At 40.7% G+C, this 19,213-nt stretch overlaps 1 protein-coding gene across 5 annotated transcripts in view; it reads left to right on the top strand.

Annotated features, from left to right (window-relative positions):
* FGD4 (FYVE, RhoGEF and PH domain containing 4) overlaps positions 1-19,213 on the top strand; it is a 252,204-nt gene that overhangs the window by 133,984 nt on the left and 99,007 nt on the right. The window contains exon 1 of one of the 5 annotated variants that reach the window (XM_031000939.3): positions 8,075-8,394. The exons of the other annotated variants lie outside the window; for them this stretch is intronic. Within the exon in view, the coding sequence (XP_030856799.2) occupies positions 8,304-8,394 (91 nt within the window). The 5' untranslated portion in view covers positions 8,075-8,303. Of the gene's footprint in view, positions 1-8,074; positions 8,395-19,213 lie in introns of those variants that run through there. 5 annotated transcript variants of the gene reach the window in all.

The raw sequence follows: 19,213 nt of genomic DNA, 5'->3' as shown, positions 1-19,213 counted from the left end.
CTCAAGGTTTGTGAATGCACCAATCGACACTCTGTATCTAGCTGCTCTGGTGGGGCCTTGGAGAACCTGTGTGTGGAAACTCCCTATCTAACTAATCTGATGGGGACGTGGAGAACCTTTGTATCTAGCTCAGGGATTGTAAACGCACCAATCAGCGGCCTGACGAAACAGGCCACTGGGTCCTACCAATCAGCAGGATGTGGGTGGGGCTAGATAAGAGAATAAAAGCAGGCTGCCCGAGCCAGCATTGGCAACCCGCTGGGGTCCCTTTCCACATTGTGGAAGCGTTGTTGTTTCGGTCTTTGCAATAAATCTTGCTACTGCTCACTCTTTGGGTCCCTGCTGCTTTTATGAGCTGTAACACTCACTGCAAGGGTCCGAGGCTTCATTCTTGAAGTCAGTGAGACCAAGAACCCACCAATTCCGGACACATTTTAACTCAGATATAGTATTACATCACATGAATATACTTTAAATTTACTTATCCATATTCTCTCAGCTAACAGTAAAGATTTTAAAAATAATCTAGTATAGATTAATGGTAAAGGGCAGAGAGGATATATATTGATATCATGTCTCGGAAGGTAAAGTTTTTGGTAAGTTACCAAAATTTGAAATTCATATACCATTGAGCTGTGAAGTCCACATCTGGTAATCTATCCAAAAAAATACTTGTGCAGATATGGAGAAATTTACTAGGATGCTCTTTCAAAAAATAATAAAATTATGTTTGTTAATTCAGTGAATTACGATAGAGTTAAACTGTGGGATATTACGCAGTGTTTAATGTCAGGCCGATCTATACATACACGTCGAAGGGTGTCTAGGAGGGATCCTAGCCTGTGGAATGCTGACAGAAGCAGTGAGTGAGGATGGTGAGCTCCCTTTGCAGTCCTGCCCCCACTTGACCAGGGGCACCACACACATCCAGAATCGGTTTCTTCCCAGAGCCTGGCCAGACTTTTTTTTTTGAGACAGAGTCTCACTATGTCACCCAGGCTGGAGCGCAGTGGTGCGATCTTGGCTCACTGCAACCTCTGCCTCCTGGGTTCAAGCAGTTCTGCCTCAGCCTCCAAAGTAGCTGGGACTACAGGCGTCTGTCACCACGCCCGGCTAATTTTTGTATTTTTAGTAGAGGCAGGGTTTCACCATGTTGGTCAGGCTGGTCTCGAGCTCCTGACCTCAGGTGATCCGCCCACCTCGGCCTCCCGAAGTGCTGGGATTGCAGGCATGAGCCACCGCACCCAGCCCCAGACATCTCAAGTATAACAGAATAAAATCCTAATCCTTAATATGGTATCTTCTTGGAAGACATCATCTGTATCATGGTTATCTTAGTTTTTTTTTTTTTTTTTTTTTTCTTTTTTGAGATGGAGTCTCGCCCTGTCACCAGGCTGGATTGCAATGGTGCGATCTCAGCTCACTGCAACCTCTGCCTCCTGGGTTCAAGTGATTCCCCTGTTTCAGCCTCCCGAGTAGCTGGGACTATAGGCACGTGCCACCACGCCCAGCTAATTTTTGTATTTTTAGTAGAGATGGGGTTTCACCATGTTGGCCAGGATGGTCTCGATCTCCTGACCCTGTGATCCACCCACCTCGTCCTCCCAAAGTGCTGGGATTAACAGGTGTGAGCCACTGCGCCCAGCCTATCTTAGTATTTTAATGTAGTAAGTCAACCACGGTGAGGGGAAATGCTGAAAGAGAAAGTATTACCAACTGAAATCCTTATAGATAAGATCAGAGAGATTGTAAATTGGGGTTTAGGGATCAATTTCCTAATTTAGATTAGTATAATGTTTTTATTCTCTAGTATTACATATTTTTTGGTGGAAGAGAATCGAGGGAAGATGACATTACAGATAAAATTTCCTTTTTCTTTTTTCTTTTTTTTTTGGTGACGGTCTTGCTCTGTCACCCACACTGAAGTGCGGTGCTGTGATCTCAGGTCACTGCAGCCTCTGCCTCAGCCTCCCAAGTAGCTGGAATTTCAAGCACATCCCACCACACCTGGCTGATTTTTGTATTTTTAGTAGAGAGGGTTTCACCATATTGTCCAGCCTGGTCTCAAACTCCTGGGCTTAAGCAATCCTCCCGCTTCAGCCTCCCATAGTGCTGGGATTACAGGCGTGAGCCACCGCACTGGGCTAGTAAAGTTTCTTCTTAACAGTACCGAGTTGTCACTCAGCATGTGGGGCTGGGGGATTGGTTCCAGGACCATCACCCTCATATCGAAATCTGTGCTTACACAAGTCTGTTATATAAAATGGCGCAGTGTTTGCATATAACCTACGCACATCCTCCTTTAAACTTTTTTTTTTGAGACGGAGTCTCGCTCTGTCGCCCAGGCTGGAGTGCAGTGGCGTAATCTCAGCTCACTGCAACCTCTGCCTCCCAGCTTCAAGCAATTCTCCTGACTCAAGCCTCCTGAGTAGCTGGGATTACAGGTGTGCATCACCATGCCTGGCTAACTTTTTGTATTTTTAGTAGAGACAAGGTTTCACCATGTTGACCAGGCTGTTCTCGAACTCCTGACCTCAGGCGATCTGCCTGTCTCAGCCTCCCAAAGTGCTGAGATTACAAGTGTGTGCCATTGCACTGGCCCTTCTCTTATACTTTAAATCATCTTTAGATTGCTCATAATATTTAATACTGTGCAACATAAACACTATGTAGTTATATTTTTAAAATTTATATTTTGTTGTCTTGTTTTTATTTGAAATTGTATTTGAATATTTTTGATCCACAGTTGCTTGCACCTACAAATGCAGAAACTTTGGATTTGGAGGCCAGCTGTACTCTGTGTGTGTGTGACTATAAGTGAACATATAACTAAAGAGGTGATAGAAAACTTTTTTATTAATTATTTTTAATATAAATAGATGTTCAAGGATAATAGATTTGCTTTGAAGATTTGTACAAAAATGGCTTGGTACAAAAATATTCAAGCAACAGGATTTACTTGGCATACGTTCAAGAATTTCTATGCCTCATTTTATTAAGCCTCAGAGACGTGCAAAATGGAAATTATGCATCATTTTTTTTTTTGAGACAGAGTCTCACTCTGTCCCCAGGCTGGAGTGCAGTGGCGCAATCTCGGCTTACTGCAACCTCCGCCTCCCAGATGCAAGCTATTCTCCTGCCTCAGCCTCCCAAGTAGCTGGTACTACAGGCGTGCACCACCATGCGCACCACCACGCCCAGTTAATTTTTGAATTTTTAGTAGATATGGGGTTTCACCATGTTGGCCACGATGGTCTCGATCTCTTAACCTTGTGATCCACCCGCCTCGGCCTCCCGAACTGCTGGGATTACAGGTGTGAGCCACCGTGCCTGGCCTACTTCCATTATGTTTTCCTACTCCATTTTCTATCTGATCTGTTAGTTAAATACTAACATTTACCAGGAATAATTTTCCTGTTACTTTTTTGCCAGTGTATGCTTATTTGTACATAATTTATTAAAGCTGACACTGCCGGCCGGGCACGGTAGCTCACGCCTGTAATCCCAGCACTTTGGGAGGCTGAGGCGGGCAGATCATGAGGTCAGGAGCTCAAGACCAGCCTGACCAACATGGTGAAACCCCATCTCTACTAAAAATACAAAAATTAGCCAGACTTTGTGGCCCATGCCTGTAATCCCAGTTACTCAGGAGGCTGAGGCAGGAGAATCACTTGAACCTGGGAGGCAGAAGTTGCAGTGAGCCAAAATTGAGCCACTTCACTCCAGCATGGGTGACAGAGTGAGACTCTGTCTAAAAAATAAATAAATAAATAAATAAATAAATAAAAGCTGACATTGCCAATAGTATGTTAGGTTAATTGGGAAGTCTTCAATTATATGACAGCTAATATGCCAGTTAGGTTTAAATAAAAATGCTAAGGCAAACAACTTAGGCTTCCTTTTATTTTTAAACATTGTAGATTTATAGTTTTTATTCACTTCTTTATTTTTAAACATTGTAGATATATAGGTTTTAATCCAGGAAGTGCAGGTTGCATATAAAATTCTTGATTTCAGATCATTTCCATGGAAAATGGTAAGCTGTTGAATATAATATAGGTAGGCTTTTATTTTAAAATTTAATATAATAAAAAATATTATTATGAAATATCATGTGGGCTGGGCATGGTGGCTCATGCCTGTAATCACAGCACTTTGGGAGGCTGAGGCAGGCAGATCACTTGATGTCAGAAGTTTGAGACCAGACTGGCCAACATGGTGAAACCCTGTCTTTACTAAAAAAAACGAAAATTAGCCAGGCCTGGTGGCACGTGTCTATAATTCCAGCTACTAGAGAAGCTGAGGCATGAGAATTGCTTGAACCCAGGAGGCGGAGGTTGCAGTGAGCTGAGATCGCACCACTGCACTCCAACCTGGGTGACAGAGACTCCATCTCAAAAAAAGAAATATCACGTGAATGTTTGGCAGAACTTGGTAAGTTTCTTATTCAGTGCAATGTGTACCAAAATAACATCTCTACAAGGAGGGAGAGGTGAAAGGGCTGGATGATAACCACTAAGTCTTCAGAGCTGGAGGTATTTTGTGAATAGCTGTGAGTTCAGTGGCATGGATTTTAGGTGTTTTTCAAGACTGATATCTATGACAACCTTAAGATCACTAAACATATTTATTTAATAGATCCCTTTTGATATGGTATCATAAACTTCAGCTTTTACAAATGGATAATGTATGGGGAATTAATTAGATCACTTTTAATAAATTTGCCAAGTTTTTTGTAAATCACAGAAAATGGATTAGTGATTATCTCTACTGTTGACAATGAGGAGCGTAGTGGATATACCAAAAATCATTTAGTGTTGAGTTTACACTATCTATGACAATCAGTTTCCTAGCCTTTTTTTTTTTTTTTTTTTTTGAGACAGAGCCTTGCTCTGTCGCCAGGCTGGAGTGTAGTGGTGCGATCGCGGCTCACTGCAACCTCTGCCTCTTGGGTTCAAGCGATTCTCCTGCCTCAGTCTCTCAAGTAGCTGGAACTACAGGCGCGTGCCACCACGCCCAGCTAATTTTTGTATTTTTAGTAGAGACAGGGTTTCACCATGTTGGCCAGATGGTCTCGATCTCTTGACCTCATGATCCGCCCGCCTCGGCCTCTCAAAGTGCTGGGATTATAGCTGTGAGCCACCCCACCCGGCCCTCCTAGCCTCTTTTTTAATGAATAAATTGCTTTTATTTGCTTCTAAATTTTTTAAAATTAAAAGATAATTTACATACATTAAAATTCAGCCTCTTTAGGGTACAATTCTGAGTTTTGACAAATGCATGCAGTCATATAACCACCACCACCACAATGAAGATACAGAACAGTCCCTTTAGTTCCAAAATTCTGTCATGCCCTTTTATGAAAAGTCAGTTCCCTTACCACCAGCCCTGGCAACCTTGGATCTGTTTGCTATTCCTATAAGTTTGTCTTTTCCAGAATGTCTCATTTTATCACATATGTGTAGCCCTTTATGTTGGCTTCTTTCTAATGCATATGCAGGTATCTTTGTTCATCCCTTGTTATTGCTGTGTGGTATGCCATTGTGTGGATGTACCACAGTTTGTTTCCCATTCACTACTTGAAGAACAAGTGGGTATTTCTAGTTTTGGATGATTATGAATAAAGGCTCTGTAAACATTTTTTGTCAATGTAAATCCTCCTTTTACTTAGGTTAAGTACGTAAGAGTTAGGATTGCTGGCTCATAGGATGAGTGCATTCCCACCTGGTGAGAAACTGCTATTGCTCCTATTGGGTAGCCTAGAATTTAGTGTTAAGTTTGTGGTAGATGCTGCAGATTATTACAGATTGTCCACTTGTGGGCAATTGAGAGTCAATCATAATTGTTTTATTTTATTTTAGTTATCACTTTCTCCTGCAAACCATGTTTTTATTTTTGGCCTTCATCTATAAAGATTAAAAGTGAATACAGTAGTGTCCCTTTATCCACAGGGGATGTATTTCAAGACCCTAGTGGATGCCTGAAACTGCATATAGTACTGAACAGTATATATACTATGTTTTCTCCTTTACATCCATAGCTATGATAAAGTTTAATTTATAAATTAGTCACAGTAAGAGATGAACAGCAATAGCAATAAAATAGAACAATTATAACAATATACTGTAATAAAGATTATGTGAATGTGGTATCTCATAATATTATGTGTAATATTTTCAGACTGAAGTTGATCACAGGTAAAGGGTGACTGCTATACCATTATATCTTAATTTGTTGTACAACAGTGAATTTAATATCTTAATGGTTATCATTGTACTAGCATGAGTGATCAAGATTTTTAACCTCCTAAACTTAGTTTTCTCTTCTGCAAAATGGTGATAAATTAACACTACCTTACCGAGTGGTATTCTTCTGCAAGATGGTGATAAATTATTACCCTGCAATAAGGACTTTATGAAATTCTACATGGAAAATGCTTAACATAGCAATGGGCAGAGAGCACATGTTAGCTTTTTTTTTTTTTAAGTGTTTGTTTTAATACCAAGCCTGAGATTACAATTTAAACATTGCTATCAAAGCTCAGGAAGTACAGACAGACGTTGGGGCATTTTTGTGACAGGGAAGTATTCTGGTTTTTACATTACTGAAATTTGCCAAGGCTAAGTGGTCTTGGAACCAAACCTAAACAGATTCTCTGCCACAGTGAAATTTTAACACATATGGGTGGAGTTTGCAAAGGAGTTAAAAACAATTCAGGTTTCTTCTCTTTGACTTTTTTCTCCATGTACTATTACCCTATTCTGTATCAGATTAATTGTAAAGCTTATTTATTTATGCCTTATATACACATTTCTGTTATTAAAAAAGTACCACTTTCATTAAAATGATTGACAACCTTTGTGTCCTGATGGGGAGCTTGTGTTGAAGTGGGAGAACAAACCCCTCACACCTCATCCTCAGCATTGTATTGGCTCCTGCCTGACATCCATCAGCTCCTAGCAGGTGTGCAATTTAGCAAGTCCTTTAATCCTCCCTAACCCAGCAATTCACTGCCCCAGTGTTTCTCAAAGTGTGATTCCTGGAGTGAAGGCCCAGGTCAGCAGTGTCACTGTCACCTGGGAGCTTGTTAGAAATGCAAATTATGTGGCCCCACCATGCACTGAATCTGACTTTGATAGGGCACTCAGTGATGTATGTCTTGATAACCCAGTAGGTGATTCAAGTGCACACTAGAGAGAGGGAACTACTGTGTCTGGACACAAAGAGGAGGGGGTTGGAGAGGTTATTTTCCCCAGTGAGGGAGAATGTCTGTAACCTGTTAACTCATTTTGATTTTATAAATATTTTAATCTGACATTTTCTTTTGTTTGTTTGTTTTTGAGATGGAGTCTCACTCTGTCACCGAGGCTGGAGTGCAGTGGCGCAATCTCAGCTCACTGCAACCTCTGCCTCCTGGGTTCAAGCGATTCTCCTGCCTCAGCCTCCTGAGTAGCTGGGATTACAGGTGCATGCCACCACACCCGGCTAATTGTTGTATTTTTAGTAGAGATGGATTTCACCATGTTGGCCAGGCTGGTTTCGAACTCCTGACCTCAGGTGATCCACCCACCTCGGCGTGCCAAACTGCTGAGATTACAGGCGTTAGCCGCCGCGCCTGGCTTTAATCTGACATTTTCTGATTTTTCAAGGCCATGAGAAATTGTTAATGTACTTATAAAGACAGATAAAAATGAGTAATAAATATTTTACCAGTTAAACTATGTTTTGAAATAACATATACGACTTGTTTTCCTTAGGAAATTTGTATGTAGTATTTATTAATTCTGTATTATTTAGTCACTGAAATCAATGAGCTATGCTGGAAAGGAAAACATAAATGGGATATTTGAGGTCATTCAAAATGAGATTTTAACATCTTAAGCTTGTGAATCATGAATCTGTAACCAACATCTTTGGTCCAGGGCAGTAGCCCTGTTAAAATAGAAACAAACTGTTTTCCCGTTAGCTTTTTTAGAGCATTACTAATAGTTAAGGCATTAGTCCATTTAGAAATCGCCCTATTCCCAGCTGTACTTTGAATGCTTTTAAAGGTTCCATGTGCCTCAGTTGTTTACTTTACTTTGATAAATAGAAGTCTCTGTGCTCATATACTCCCTCTCATGCAATGTACTGCAGCAGTCCGTCCTCTGGGGAGGTGTGGCATGTTTTGCATAAGGTCGTCCTTGGGCAGTAAGTTCGAAGAATGCACTGAAGTCATAGTGCATTGGTCTGAGCTCCTGGCAGATCCTGTGTAATCTTCAGCCTCCCCCGAAGCTTTACAGCCAGGAGTGAGATTTTATCACATGAACTTTAAAAGAGTAAAGCCAAATATCTTTTTATTAAACCAGAGTAGATTAATTATCAGTATATGTGAAATCATGTCCACTGATCAAGGTAAGTGGTTTCATTTTCTAGTAGATCTATTTTTTTCTTCCCCAGTGTGGGTCACTTTATAACACTGCATGCCGAGGGATGTAAAAGTGGCAGAGTTTGGTTTTCTTTTAAAGTTAATAAAGCTCACATTGGTTTTCAACTTCAAGATTAAAATATGTGCTATTGATGGGTTTTGGCTCTCCAGGAGGCTTCTTCTGGGCTAACCAGATACAAATGTGTTTGATAGTTACGTTTCTCTGGCTTATTTTTATTATCATAAGTAAAGTTTGGAAATTTGGTCATTGAGGGGAGAAATATAGAGAAAGAAAGGAACAGTTTTCTCTTTTTCCTCCCATTTCTGGTGTGAACAAATGTTAAGAAATATTTACCACTAATCATTTTTCTAGTGCTACTGCATGGAGCATTGTTCTGTTAAAACAAACAAAAATTCCCACCATCCCAGTCTTGTTTTGGTGAAGTTCATGGGAGTAAGTATTATTTGTTTTTCTGTAAAAGACAACATTGTAGAGATAGGCATGAGTTTGTTTTTTAAAAATTGTTAGTGGTAGTAGTATTAAGCCACTGTGGTCTCTTTGAGTGTTGTAGAGAGCATATTAATGAGAAATTGAGTCTTTGAAATAGAAATGTAATTCAACTGTGTAATAGAAATGTAATCATGTGACGGGAAATGTCTGCTAAAAATACTTTTAATCACTGAAATGGGTTCATTTTGTTTATTTTCCCATTCGTTTTTGACTGGATATAAGCCTCACTGAAAAATGTCCACACTGCTGAACAAGATAAACTAAAACTTAGAACCGGCAGCCTTCACAGTTACCAGTATTCTTTCTGATGGTGGTGTGGCTCTTTCCTTCCTTAAGTGTCAGGGGCATACGCTGAGTGTGGAAGCCCAAGGTTGGGGTTGGTGACAGCACTGCCTCAGGAGAGCTGAGGCGCCCCTCCTGCAGCTGCACAACTGGCTCCGTTCCCAGGTTCTAGTAGCTGCGGGAGGGTTAAGCAGCCCAGTCCATGCCTGCCCCTGCTCCCTCCATCACTCAGGCAGAAGCCTGAATTCTTTTGCAGGCGTTCCACCACTCTTGCATAAAGTTTGGAGGTCTTGTGATCTCTCCAAAATTTACCATCATACTCTAAATATGAAATTAAAAAAAAAAGAAATGCAGCAAAAGGGAAGTGTTTTCTCACCCCAAGCAGTGAAGTTTTAGGTTCTCTTTTTCCTGAAATAGCTTCTGTCCGTTCTCATTTATCTTCAAACGGTTAGAGATGATTGGAGAGACAGTATTCCCTCCTGGAAGGCAGCTCTTAATTAGAGAGGAAAATATTTCTAGAACAGGAAGATGAAGCTTGAGAGGTGAATGTTGATAAACATAGAGTAATTGTTGGCTCTTGTTTTCTGCTTTAATGGACAGCACCCTTTAGAGAGTGGCCACTACAACAATATGGACTTTATAAGTTCCTTTTTAGGTTTTTAAACTGAGAAGACAGTAATATAGCACTTCCTGCCTACACTACTGGATAATTTTGTTAAGTCATCTAAGAAAAATTGTAAATATGCATATTTAGTGCACATGTTATTTTATAACAGTTTTTTTTTTAAATGACCTGAAAAAACTTCTCTTTCTAAAGCTTATGCTTTCAGGCAAACTCCTTTCACATGAAAGAAATGAAATATGATAGAGTATGATGAATGACTCAATAGGAAATATTATGCAGTTCTTTGGAAGAATGATAACTTGGTGCTCATTTAATAAACATCCAAATGTACATGTAACCTAAACTGCAAACTAGGATTAAGATTTAAATTTAATCAGTTCTTCTTAGATACTAGAATAGACTTGAGGAGGTCAAGAGTAGATAGGAGACTCCTGGAATAATCCAGGGAAAAGTTGAATTCATTTATTTCAAAAATAAAAAGGCATTATCTTAGATGTTTTGTGGACCATCCCTGCCCACTTCCTGAGCCACCTTCTGATAACCTTTACTGTAGGCACCTGTTTTCTTTATAAAATAACAAGCTAATTTTTATTGGCTAAAGTACATTTGTAAATGTCTTCACCCTGGTTTGTGTATGTTCTCTGATTTATCTCCCACCACAGCACCTGCTAAGCTCTGGCTAGAACAGATCCTTCCATTTTTATTCCCTGGCAAATTGACACAAGTTAGTTGGTTATATGTTGAAGCAGGCAGAAGGAAAACACTTAGGAGAAGAAAAATAGTGTTAATCGTAGAATTTGGTCATTCTACATGGTGGTTATTATAATAAAACTTGGCCTGGGGAAAATGAGTCTTTCACCCTCTTAGAGAATAAGTACACACAAATACATTTTTAAAAAATTTAAACAAACAAACAAAAAAGACTGTGTCACTGTGGTCTTGTCTTTTCCATGCCATTATAAAGCAGTTATTTCTTTTTTTTTTTTTCACTCTTTTCTGTTTTTTTGAGACAGAGTCTCACTCTGTCACCCAGGCTGGAGTGCAGTGGCGCTAAGCTCCACCTCCGGGGTTCACACCATTCTCCTGCCTCAGCCTCCCGAGTAGCTGGGACTACAGGCGCCCGCCACCACGCCCCCGGCTAATTTTTTGTATTTTTAGTAGAGACAGGGTTTCACCGTGTTAGCCAGGATGGTCTCAATCTCCTGACCTCATTATCCGCCCACCTTGGCCTCCCAAAGTGCTGGGATTACAGGTGTGAGCCACCACGCCTGGCCATAAAGCAGTTATTATTTCTTATGCTTAGTCCCAAAAACCTAGTCTTCCTTGAGTCATTTTTCTCTTATATACAATCTGGCAACAAATCTTGCTTCAAGATCTATCAAACTGACTATGTCTTATTGCGTCTACTGTTACTTGCCCTGCTTTAGGTTACACACAGCTTTCCCCTGGATTGCTTCTACTAGCCTCCTATCTACCCTTGACCTCCTGGAGTCCATTCTCTACCTAACAGCCTGTGTGCACCTCTAAAAACGGAGGGCAGATAATTGCCACTTCTCTGCTCGCAGTCCTTCAGTGAATTCCCATCTCTTTCAAAGGAAATCCCCTGTTCTTTCAGTGATGTGGAAGGCCCTACCTTCTCTAGCCCCTATCCCTATCCCTACCCCTTAACTTTCTGACCTCAGCATCAAATATGCTCCCTAGTCTATCCATGTTGTCTTCCTTATTTCTCTTTGAACATATCAACTGTGCTTCTACCTTAGGATTTTTGTAGTTTTACACTTTGCTTGGAATGCTAATCCTCAAAATATGTTATGCCTTATTCCCTTCATGTCTACTCAGCTAGCAGTGTATTAGTGAGACCTCCTTGTCCTCCCTGTATATAGGATATAATAATAGCCTCTCACCTAATAGCACGCCTGTTCCTTCACCCAGCTTTACTTTCGTTATAGCAGTTTTTTTGTTTGTTTGTTTTGTTTTGTTTTGAGACAGGGTCTTTCTGTCATCCAGGCTGGAGTGCGGTGGCGCAGTCTTGGCTCACTGCAACCTCTGCCTCTCAGGCTGAAACGATCCTCCCACCTCAGCCTCCACAGTAGCCAGGACTTACAGGCACACACCACCATGCCTGGCTACTTTTTATATTTTTAGTAGAGACATGGGTTTTGCCATGTTGCCCAGGCAGGTCTCGAACTCCTGAGCTCAAGCAACTCACCCGCCTTGGTTTCCCAAAGTGCTGGGATTACAGGTGTGAGCCACTGTGCCTGGCCCATCATAGCACTTTTACCATTTAGCATGTTGTACAGATTGTTTTTTTGTTGTGGTGTTCACTGCTATGTTCCTAGGGTCTAGAAAGGTAACTAATAGATACTGGGTGCTTTGTTAATATTTGTTGATTGAATACATTTCTAATATTCAGTGCCTTTTTCTGTTGGGAAATGTAAAATGAGCAGGAATATAAGAAGTTTAATAAATTATAAATATTTGTAGTGTTCTCCATTTCTTCAGTTCTCTTTTAAGAATAAATATCCTTGCTTGCTAACCTCTAGTGTCCCTTGTTGAGCAGCATGTCAATAATGAGTTCCTGCTATCGGAAGTCTCACAGGCCAAGTTGATATAAAGAAGTATAAAGAAAGTAAGGAGGGTTTAGTGGGTTAGTGAGATTGGAATCTGTGGCTGAGCCCGTACATGATTTTGGATGATGAATTAATGGGCTGTGTTGTAAGACAGAAAAGAGATGAGGGAGAAGCTTTGGGGTGTGAAACCAAGAAATTTGGAGCGATACTGTCTGTATGGAGAAAATTGTGGCCAAGATTTTTTGCTATTAAAGATGTACTTAGGCCAGGCGCAGTGGCTCACACCTGTAATCCAAGCACTTTGGGAGGCCGAGGAGGGAAGATCATGAGGTCAGAAGATCGAGACCATCCTGGCTAACACCGTGAAACTCCGTCTCTAGTAAAGATACAAAAAATCAGCTGGGCGTGGTGGCACGCACCTGTAGTCCCATCTACTCAGTAGGTTGAGGCAGGAGAATTGCTTGAACCCAGGAGGTGGAGGTTGCAGTGAGCTGAGATCGTGCTATTGCACTTCAGCCTAGGTGACAGAGGGAGACTCTGTCTCAATAAATAAAAAGATAAAAATAAATAAAAAAAGAGGTCCTTAATATTTTATATTAATGATGTACTTGCCCCTCTTTTTGTTGTTTCTCTTCCTACATTTAAGTCATTTCACTCTTTGAAGCACTCTTGAAGGAGGGTGATAGGAAAAGTAAAAAGATTGAATACAAAATAATCTAGAAATGTTTCCTTAGTAGTTCCTGTAAGGCTTGATGTGGAATAGAAAACCAATACACGGGCCAGGTGCGGTGGCTCACATCCGTAATCCCAGCACATTGGGAGGCTGAGGTGGGTGGATCATCTGAGGTCGGGAGTTCAAGACCAGCCTGACCAACATGGAGAAACCACATCTCTACTAAAAATACCAGATTAGCTGGGCATAGTGGCACATGCCTATAATCCCAGCTACTTGGGAGGCTGAGGCAGGACAATCGTTTGAACCTGAGAGGCGGAGGTTGCAGTGAGCTGAGATCACGCCATTGCACTCCAGCCTGGGCAACAAGAGCGAAACTCTGTCTCGGGGAAAAAAAAAAAAAAAAAAAAGCCAGTACATGAATTAAAGTGTAAGAATTATTTGTGTGTTTACACTTCATGTAATTTATTTCCAAATTTATCTAGATAATTGGAAATTGACCTGCATTTTAAAATCTGTAGCCAACAGTTAATGTTAAAAAAAAAAGTTCCCTTCCCCAAATGCACAGTTAAAATCTATGAACTGCTGTTTGCTATTTGATAATATACTTGATCTGAATAGTAATTATACGTTATTAGATTACATGACTTCTTAGAAATATGGAATCAATTTTGACTATAGCAAAAAGAAATTATACAAAGCTTGAAAATAATTTTGTTATTTTATAAATGTGTAAGCCCCTTAATGTCTATCAGTAGTTACTGATTTATTAGAAATATCATGTTTTTCTCTAATATTGCCCAGTAAATTTTTTTTTAATTTATTTCCATCAGAGTTACTAATTTAGAGTGTAAAATAGCAAAATAAGAAATATCAAGGAAAAAAGGTATTTCTGGTAACTTTTTATCTAAAATTGACCATTTTGATACAGAATGGTAATAAGTCATGCTTAGGGTTAGGAAATGTAACTGTATTCACTATACTCAATCCTAAAAATTGTGTAATACCTCTATATTCAAGGAGGTTTAATTTCACCTCCCTCATAGACCTCTAAATGCAGTGACTATGACAAATGTCATAGGAGAGGTACAAAATATGTTTGGAGAATAGAAAAGGAGGAACAACTAATGTTTCATTGATTCAAGGAAATTTCCTCAAAAAAGGTAACATTGGAGCTAGATATTGATAAATTTGTTTAAACAAAGACTTTCTGTTTTTTAAGCTAAAAGAACCAACGTATGCAAAAGCAGAGAGAAACATATGAAAAGAGAACTGTGTTTTCCAGGAATGGAGAAGATGAGAATGTGGCTAGAGCGTTAGGGGTGCATAGTTCTGAGTAGATGGATATTAGGCCCTTCAGGAGATTGATGCCTTTTTTTTTCTTTTTTTTCTTTTCTTTTTTTTTTTGTGAGACAGAGTTTCACTCTTGTCGCTCAAGCTGGAGTGCGATGGTGTGATCTCAGCTCACCGCACCCTCCACCTCCCAGGTTCAAGCAATTATCCTGCCTCAGCCTCCCAAGTAGCTGGGATTACAGGCATGTGCCACCACCCCCAGCTAATTTTGTATGTTTAGTAGAGATGGGATTTCTCCATGTTGGTCAGGCTGGTCTCGAACTCCTGACTTCAGGTGATTCGCCCGCCTCTGCCTCCCAAAGCGCTGGGATTACAGGCAAGATTGATGTCTTAATGTGAAGGGTCCTTTATGCAAGCTAGAGGTTTTGAGGTTCCCCCTCCCCATCGAGCCTTGCAGTTCCATTAAAGGATTTTAAGCAAGGGAGTAATAAAATTCGTTATATCACTGAATGAATAAAATAGTCAGACTTTTTATTTGTAGGAGAAAAATTGTATTAGATGTAGCCAAATATGGCTTAAGTAATGCAGTTTTAAAATTCAGAATTGGAAAATTGGTTTATCTTTGATTAACTGGTTCATTTTTTTTCTTCCTAACTTCTTTCTTCTGTCACCCAAAAAAAAAATAGGAAATAATGGATAAGCTAGAAGCAGTATTTGCTTTTTTAAGTTTTGCATGACTGAAACAATCCCCTACACTGTTAGAAGCCTAACACACAATGCTATTGTGCTCTGGGTCTAGAAAAAATGTGAGGCCTGCTAGTCTGATTTTGCAGCAGGGAGTAAGGAAAGCCAATACTTAACTTTGTAAGCTGCTAAATATTAAATGTTTAGTAAAATGGGGTTTATAGTAATGTTTTTTTTGAGACAGAGTCTCACTCTGTTGCCAGGCTGGAGTGCAGTGGCTCAGTCTCGGCTCACTGCAACCTCTGCCTCCGGGTTCAAGCGGTTCTCCTTCCTCAGCCTCCTGAGTAGCTGGGATTAGAGGCGCCCGCCACCACACCCAGCTAATTTTTGTATTTTTAGTAGAGACGGGGTTTCACCACGTTGGCCAGGCTGGTGTCAATCTCCTGACCTGGTGATCCGCCCGCCTTAGCCTCCCAAAGTGCTGGGAATACAGGCGTTAGCCACCGTGCCCGGCCAGTAATATTTTTTCTTAAAAAGAGAATATCAAAATAAAGAGGAGAGTCAGGAGTAGAGGGTATCACCAAGCCTTTTTTAGAGAGTCACCTAATTTGTTACATGTTTTTCTTAAAATTACCAACCATCAAAAAGAAGAATTTTGATCTATATCTATGCCTAAGAGATGTCAGTAGAGCAGTAAAAATATTTCTCTAATTTATAAGGAAGTTAAGTAACTTTCCCACAGTCAAAATAATCATGTCAAAAATTTGACCTTTCAACCACTAGTTTTAGTAATCCACCCTGCTTTTTTCCTCGGAAAAAAAAAAAAAATGTACTTCCCAGATAAACATCACCTTGCGTTTCACCACAGGTCTGGGTGATCCTTATCTTGGAACAAATGATAGTGTTGGTGCATTTAAAGTAGCAGCTTTTGGGTGACTGGCTGGTCCTGAGGAGCTTTTCCTACTTAGCAGTGTTCATTTTATCTATTAATGCCGTGAAGCAAAATACGGGTTTGAAAAGTTGAATGAGCAGTGTTGGTAACTGCAAAACAAAGTGTTGCAACACAGTAGGCTGAGGTAGCTTTAAGCAGACTAAGTCTACGGAAATTAGTTTACAGAAATAGTGTTAGGCTGGGATGTTTTAGCTGCTAGATTTCAGATTTAGAGAAATCAAGTTTAGAAAAATAAACCAGCAAAGTAGTACAAAATTAATAGCAACAATGTCAGGAAGAATTTGCGTATGAAAAGGATCTATTTTCCCTTTTGTGAAGAGAAACATTTGTTCACCCTTGGTTACTTGTGATTGAGATAATTAAAAACAATTATATTTGGTTTTAGCAGCCTCCTTGTGAAAACTTATGAAATATTAGGCAGTTTGATTTTCTTCTCCTCTCTGGATCTGCAGATAAATTTGTTGTGAATAAATGGAAAATAGTTTGGCAGTGGGCAGAAGCAAGGGAAAAGCCAAGAATCGGGTCGATTTATAAACCAGACATTGTGAATAAATGAGTTGGCTACAGCTCTTAGAAAAAGGCTTTTGCCTTTCGAGTTCTTTTCCTACATCTGCTTTTATTTCTTTCACACTTTATGAAGTCAATAAAAATTTTGATTTCATTGTTACAAAAGTTTCTCCTTGTATAGGAGCTTTTCATGCCCTCTGTTGGCCATAAATAATTTACTTTTGATTTCTCAAGGCTCCTAACTGGTGACTTTTCATATAAGGGGACGTCTAGGTTGTTTTTGGTAGTGATATTATCTCTTTGTACCCAGAGAACACTTCTGACACCAAATGGGGGGTTTTCTTCACAGCAACAACCAGTTCTTCAGCTCTACCTGGAGTTAGCGTCAGATCCCATAGGTGAAACGCTGAGTCCCGCAAGACTATCCCCACTTGAGATGCCAGTCACCAGTCCCAGGCACCCCATAGTTCTGACTGACTCGCCTTAAATCAGAGGTTCCCATGAACTCCTCATCAGATTTAATAATTTGCTAGATTGGTTCACAGAACTCAGGAAAGCACTTTACTGACATTTGCTTGTTTATTATAAAGGATACTATGAAGAATATAGATGAACAGCCAGATAAAGAGAGATTAATACATAAGGTGAGGTCCAGAAGATTCCTGAACATGGGTGCTCCTGTCCCATGGGGTTAGGGTAGGCCACCCTCCCTGCACATGGATGTATTCACCAACTTGGAAGCTCTCTGATCCTTGTCACTTAGAGGTTTCATCATGTAGACGTGATCATTTATTAACTCAGTCTCCAGGCGCTCTCCCTCTCCAGAAGTTGGGAGGAATAGGTCTGAAAGTTCCATGCTTCTGATCATTACTTGGTCTTTCTGGCAGCCACCTCCATCCTGAGGCAGGCTACCTAGGGTTACGCCAAGAGTCATTTCATCAAAAGAGGCTTCTACCACCCAGGAAGTGTCAAGAGATTTAAGAACTCTCCGTTAGGAACAAAAGATGCTCCTATTATCCCCACCACTTAGGAAATTACAAGAGTTTTGTTTTTGAGACAGAGTCTCGCTGTGTTGCCCAGGCTGGAGTGCAGTGGTGCAATCTCAGCTCACTGCAAGCTCCGCCTCCTGGGTTCATGCCATTCTCCTGCCTCAGCCTCCCAAGTAGCTGGGACTACAGATGCCCACCACCACGCCCGGCTAATTTTTTTGTATTTTTAGTAGAGACGGGGTTTCTCCGTGTTCGCCAGGATGGTCTTGATCTCCTGACCTCATGATCCGCCCGCCTCGGCCTCCCAAAGTGCTGGGATTACAGGTGTGAGCCACCGCATCCAGCTGGAAATTACAAGAGATTTAAGTGCTGTCCTTTGTCAGAAACCAGAAATCAAGTATATATATTTTTATTATGTCACAAATGGATTCTAAAATCAGATAATCTTACTATTATCTGTGAAGAGGACTTCATACTTTGCACAGAAGTATTGGCTGTGACTTAAACAAGAGTCACATGGTGCTATGAGCTTAAATAATTACTAGTAAAATTTGGCCAGAGCCAGCAGCCATGGCTTATGTCTGTAATCCCAGCACTTTGGGAGTCCGAGATGGGTGGATCTCCTGAGGTCAGGAGTTCGAGACCAGCCTGGCCAACATGGTGAAACAAAAAATGTCTCTACAAAAAATACAAAAATGAGCTGGGCGTGGTGGTGGGTACCTGTAATCCCAGCTACTTGGGAGCCTGAGGCAGGAGAATCACTTGAACCTGGGAGGGAGAGGTTGCAGTGAGCTGAGATGGTGCCACTGCACTCCAGCCTGGGTGACAAAGCAAGACTCTCTCAAAACAAAGAAAATTGTTTTTGGCTGGGTGCAGTGGCTCATGCCTGTAATCCCAGCACTCTGGGAGGCTGAGGCAGGTGGATCACTTTGAACTCAGTCGTTTGAGACCAGCCTGGTCAGTATGGTGAAATCCCGTCTCTACAAAAAAATACAAAAATGAGCCGGGCATGGTGGCTCACACCTGTGGTTCCAGCTACTCAGGAGGCTGAGGCTAGAGGACTGCTTCAGCCAGGAAGTGGAGGTTGCAGTGAGTTGAGATCGCACCATTGCACTCCAGCCTGGTGACAGAAGGATACTCTTGTCTCCAAAAAAAAAAAAAAAAAAAAAAAAATTACTATTAAAATTAGTCTTCATGGTGTTTTGGTGAACTTTAGCTTACCAGCTGAAAATTATGGAATTCATTTCATATAGCTTCCACTATAAATACTATTTTGATCCAAGCCTGTTAATAACACTAAGCATGGTGACTCTCAACCATGACTGCACAGTGGGATTGCCTGGGAAGCTTTAACATACACTGATACCTGGGTCTCACATCCCAGAGATTGACTTAAGTGGTTTGGGGTGCAACCCAGGTATTGCAGTTTTCGTTCTTAAAGTTCCACATGTGATTCTAATGTAGTCATGGTTGAGAGCTACTGACCTTGAGAAGCATGATTTTTTAGAGGTGGCTAACCCCTTCTGGTCTACTGGCTTACATGCAGTAGAGATAGTTGGGGAAGATAATTTTTGCTTAAAATAGGAAAGCAACTGACACAATTGCATGGTAGGCATGCAGGGTTTAGAACAGTAAGAAACTGAAGATTATACCGTATAACACTGTGAATTTATTAAATACATTCCAGAGTGGGTTATCAGCCAAGATGTGCTAGATCAAC

This window comes from Gorilla gorilla, chromosome 10, assembly GCF_029281585.2.
Source record: "Gorilla gorilla gorilla isolate KB3781 chromosome 10, NHGRI_mGorGor1-v2.1_pri, whole genome shotgun sequence".
Lineage (NCBI taxonomy): Eukaryota > Metazoa > Chordata > Mammalia > Primates > Hominidae > Gorilla > Gorilla gorilla.
The sequence above is the reverse complement of the archived record's forward strand: the minus strand, read 5'-3'. Positions and strand labels throughout refer to the sequence as shown.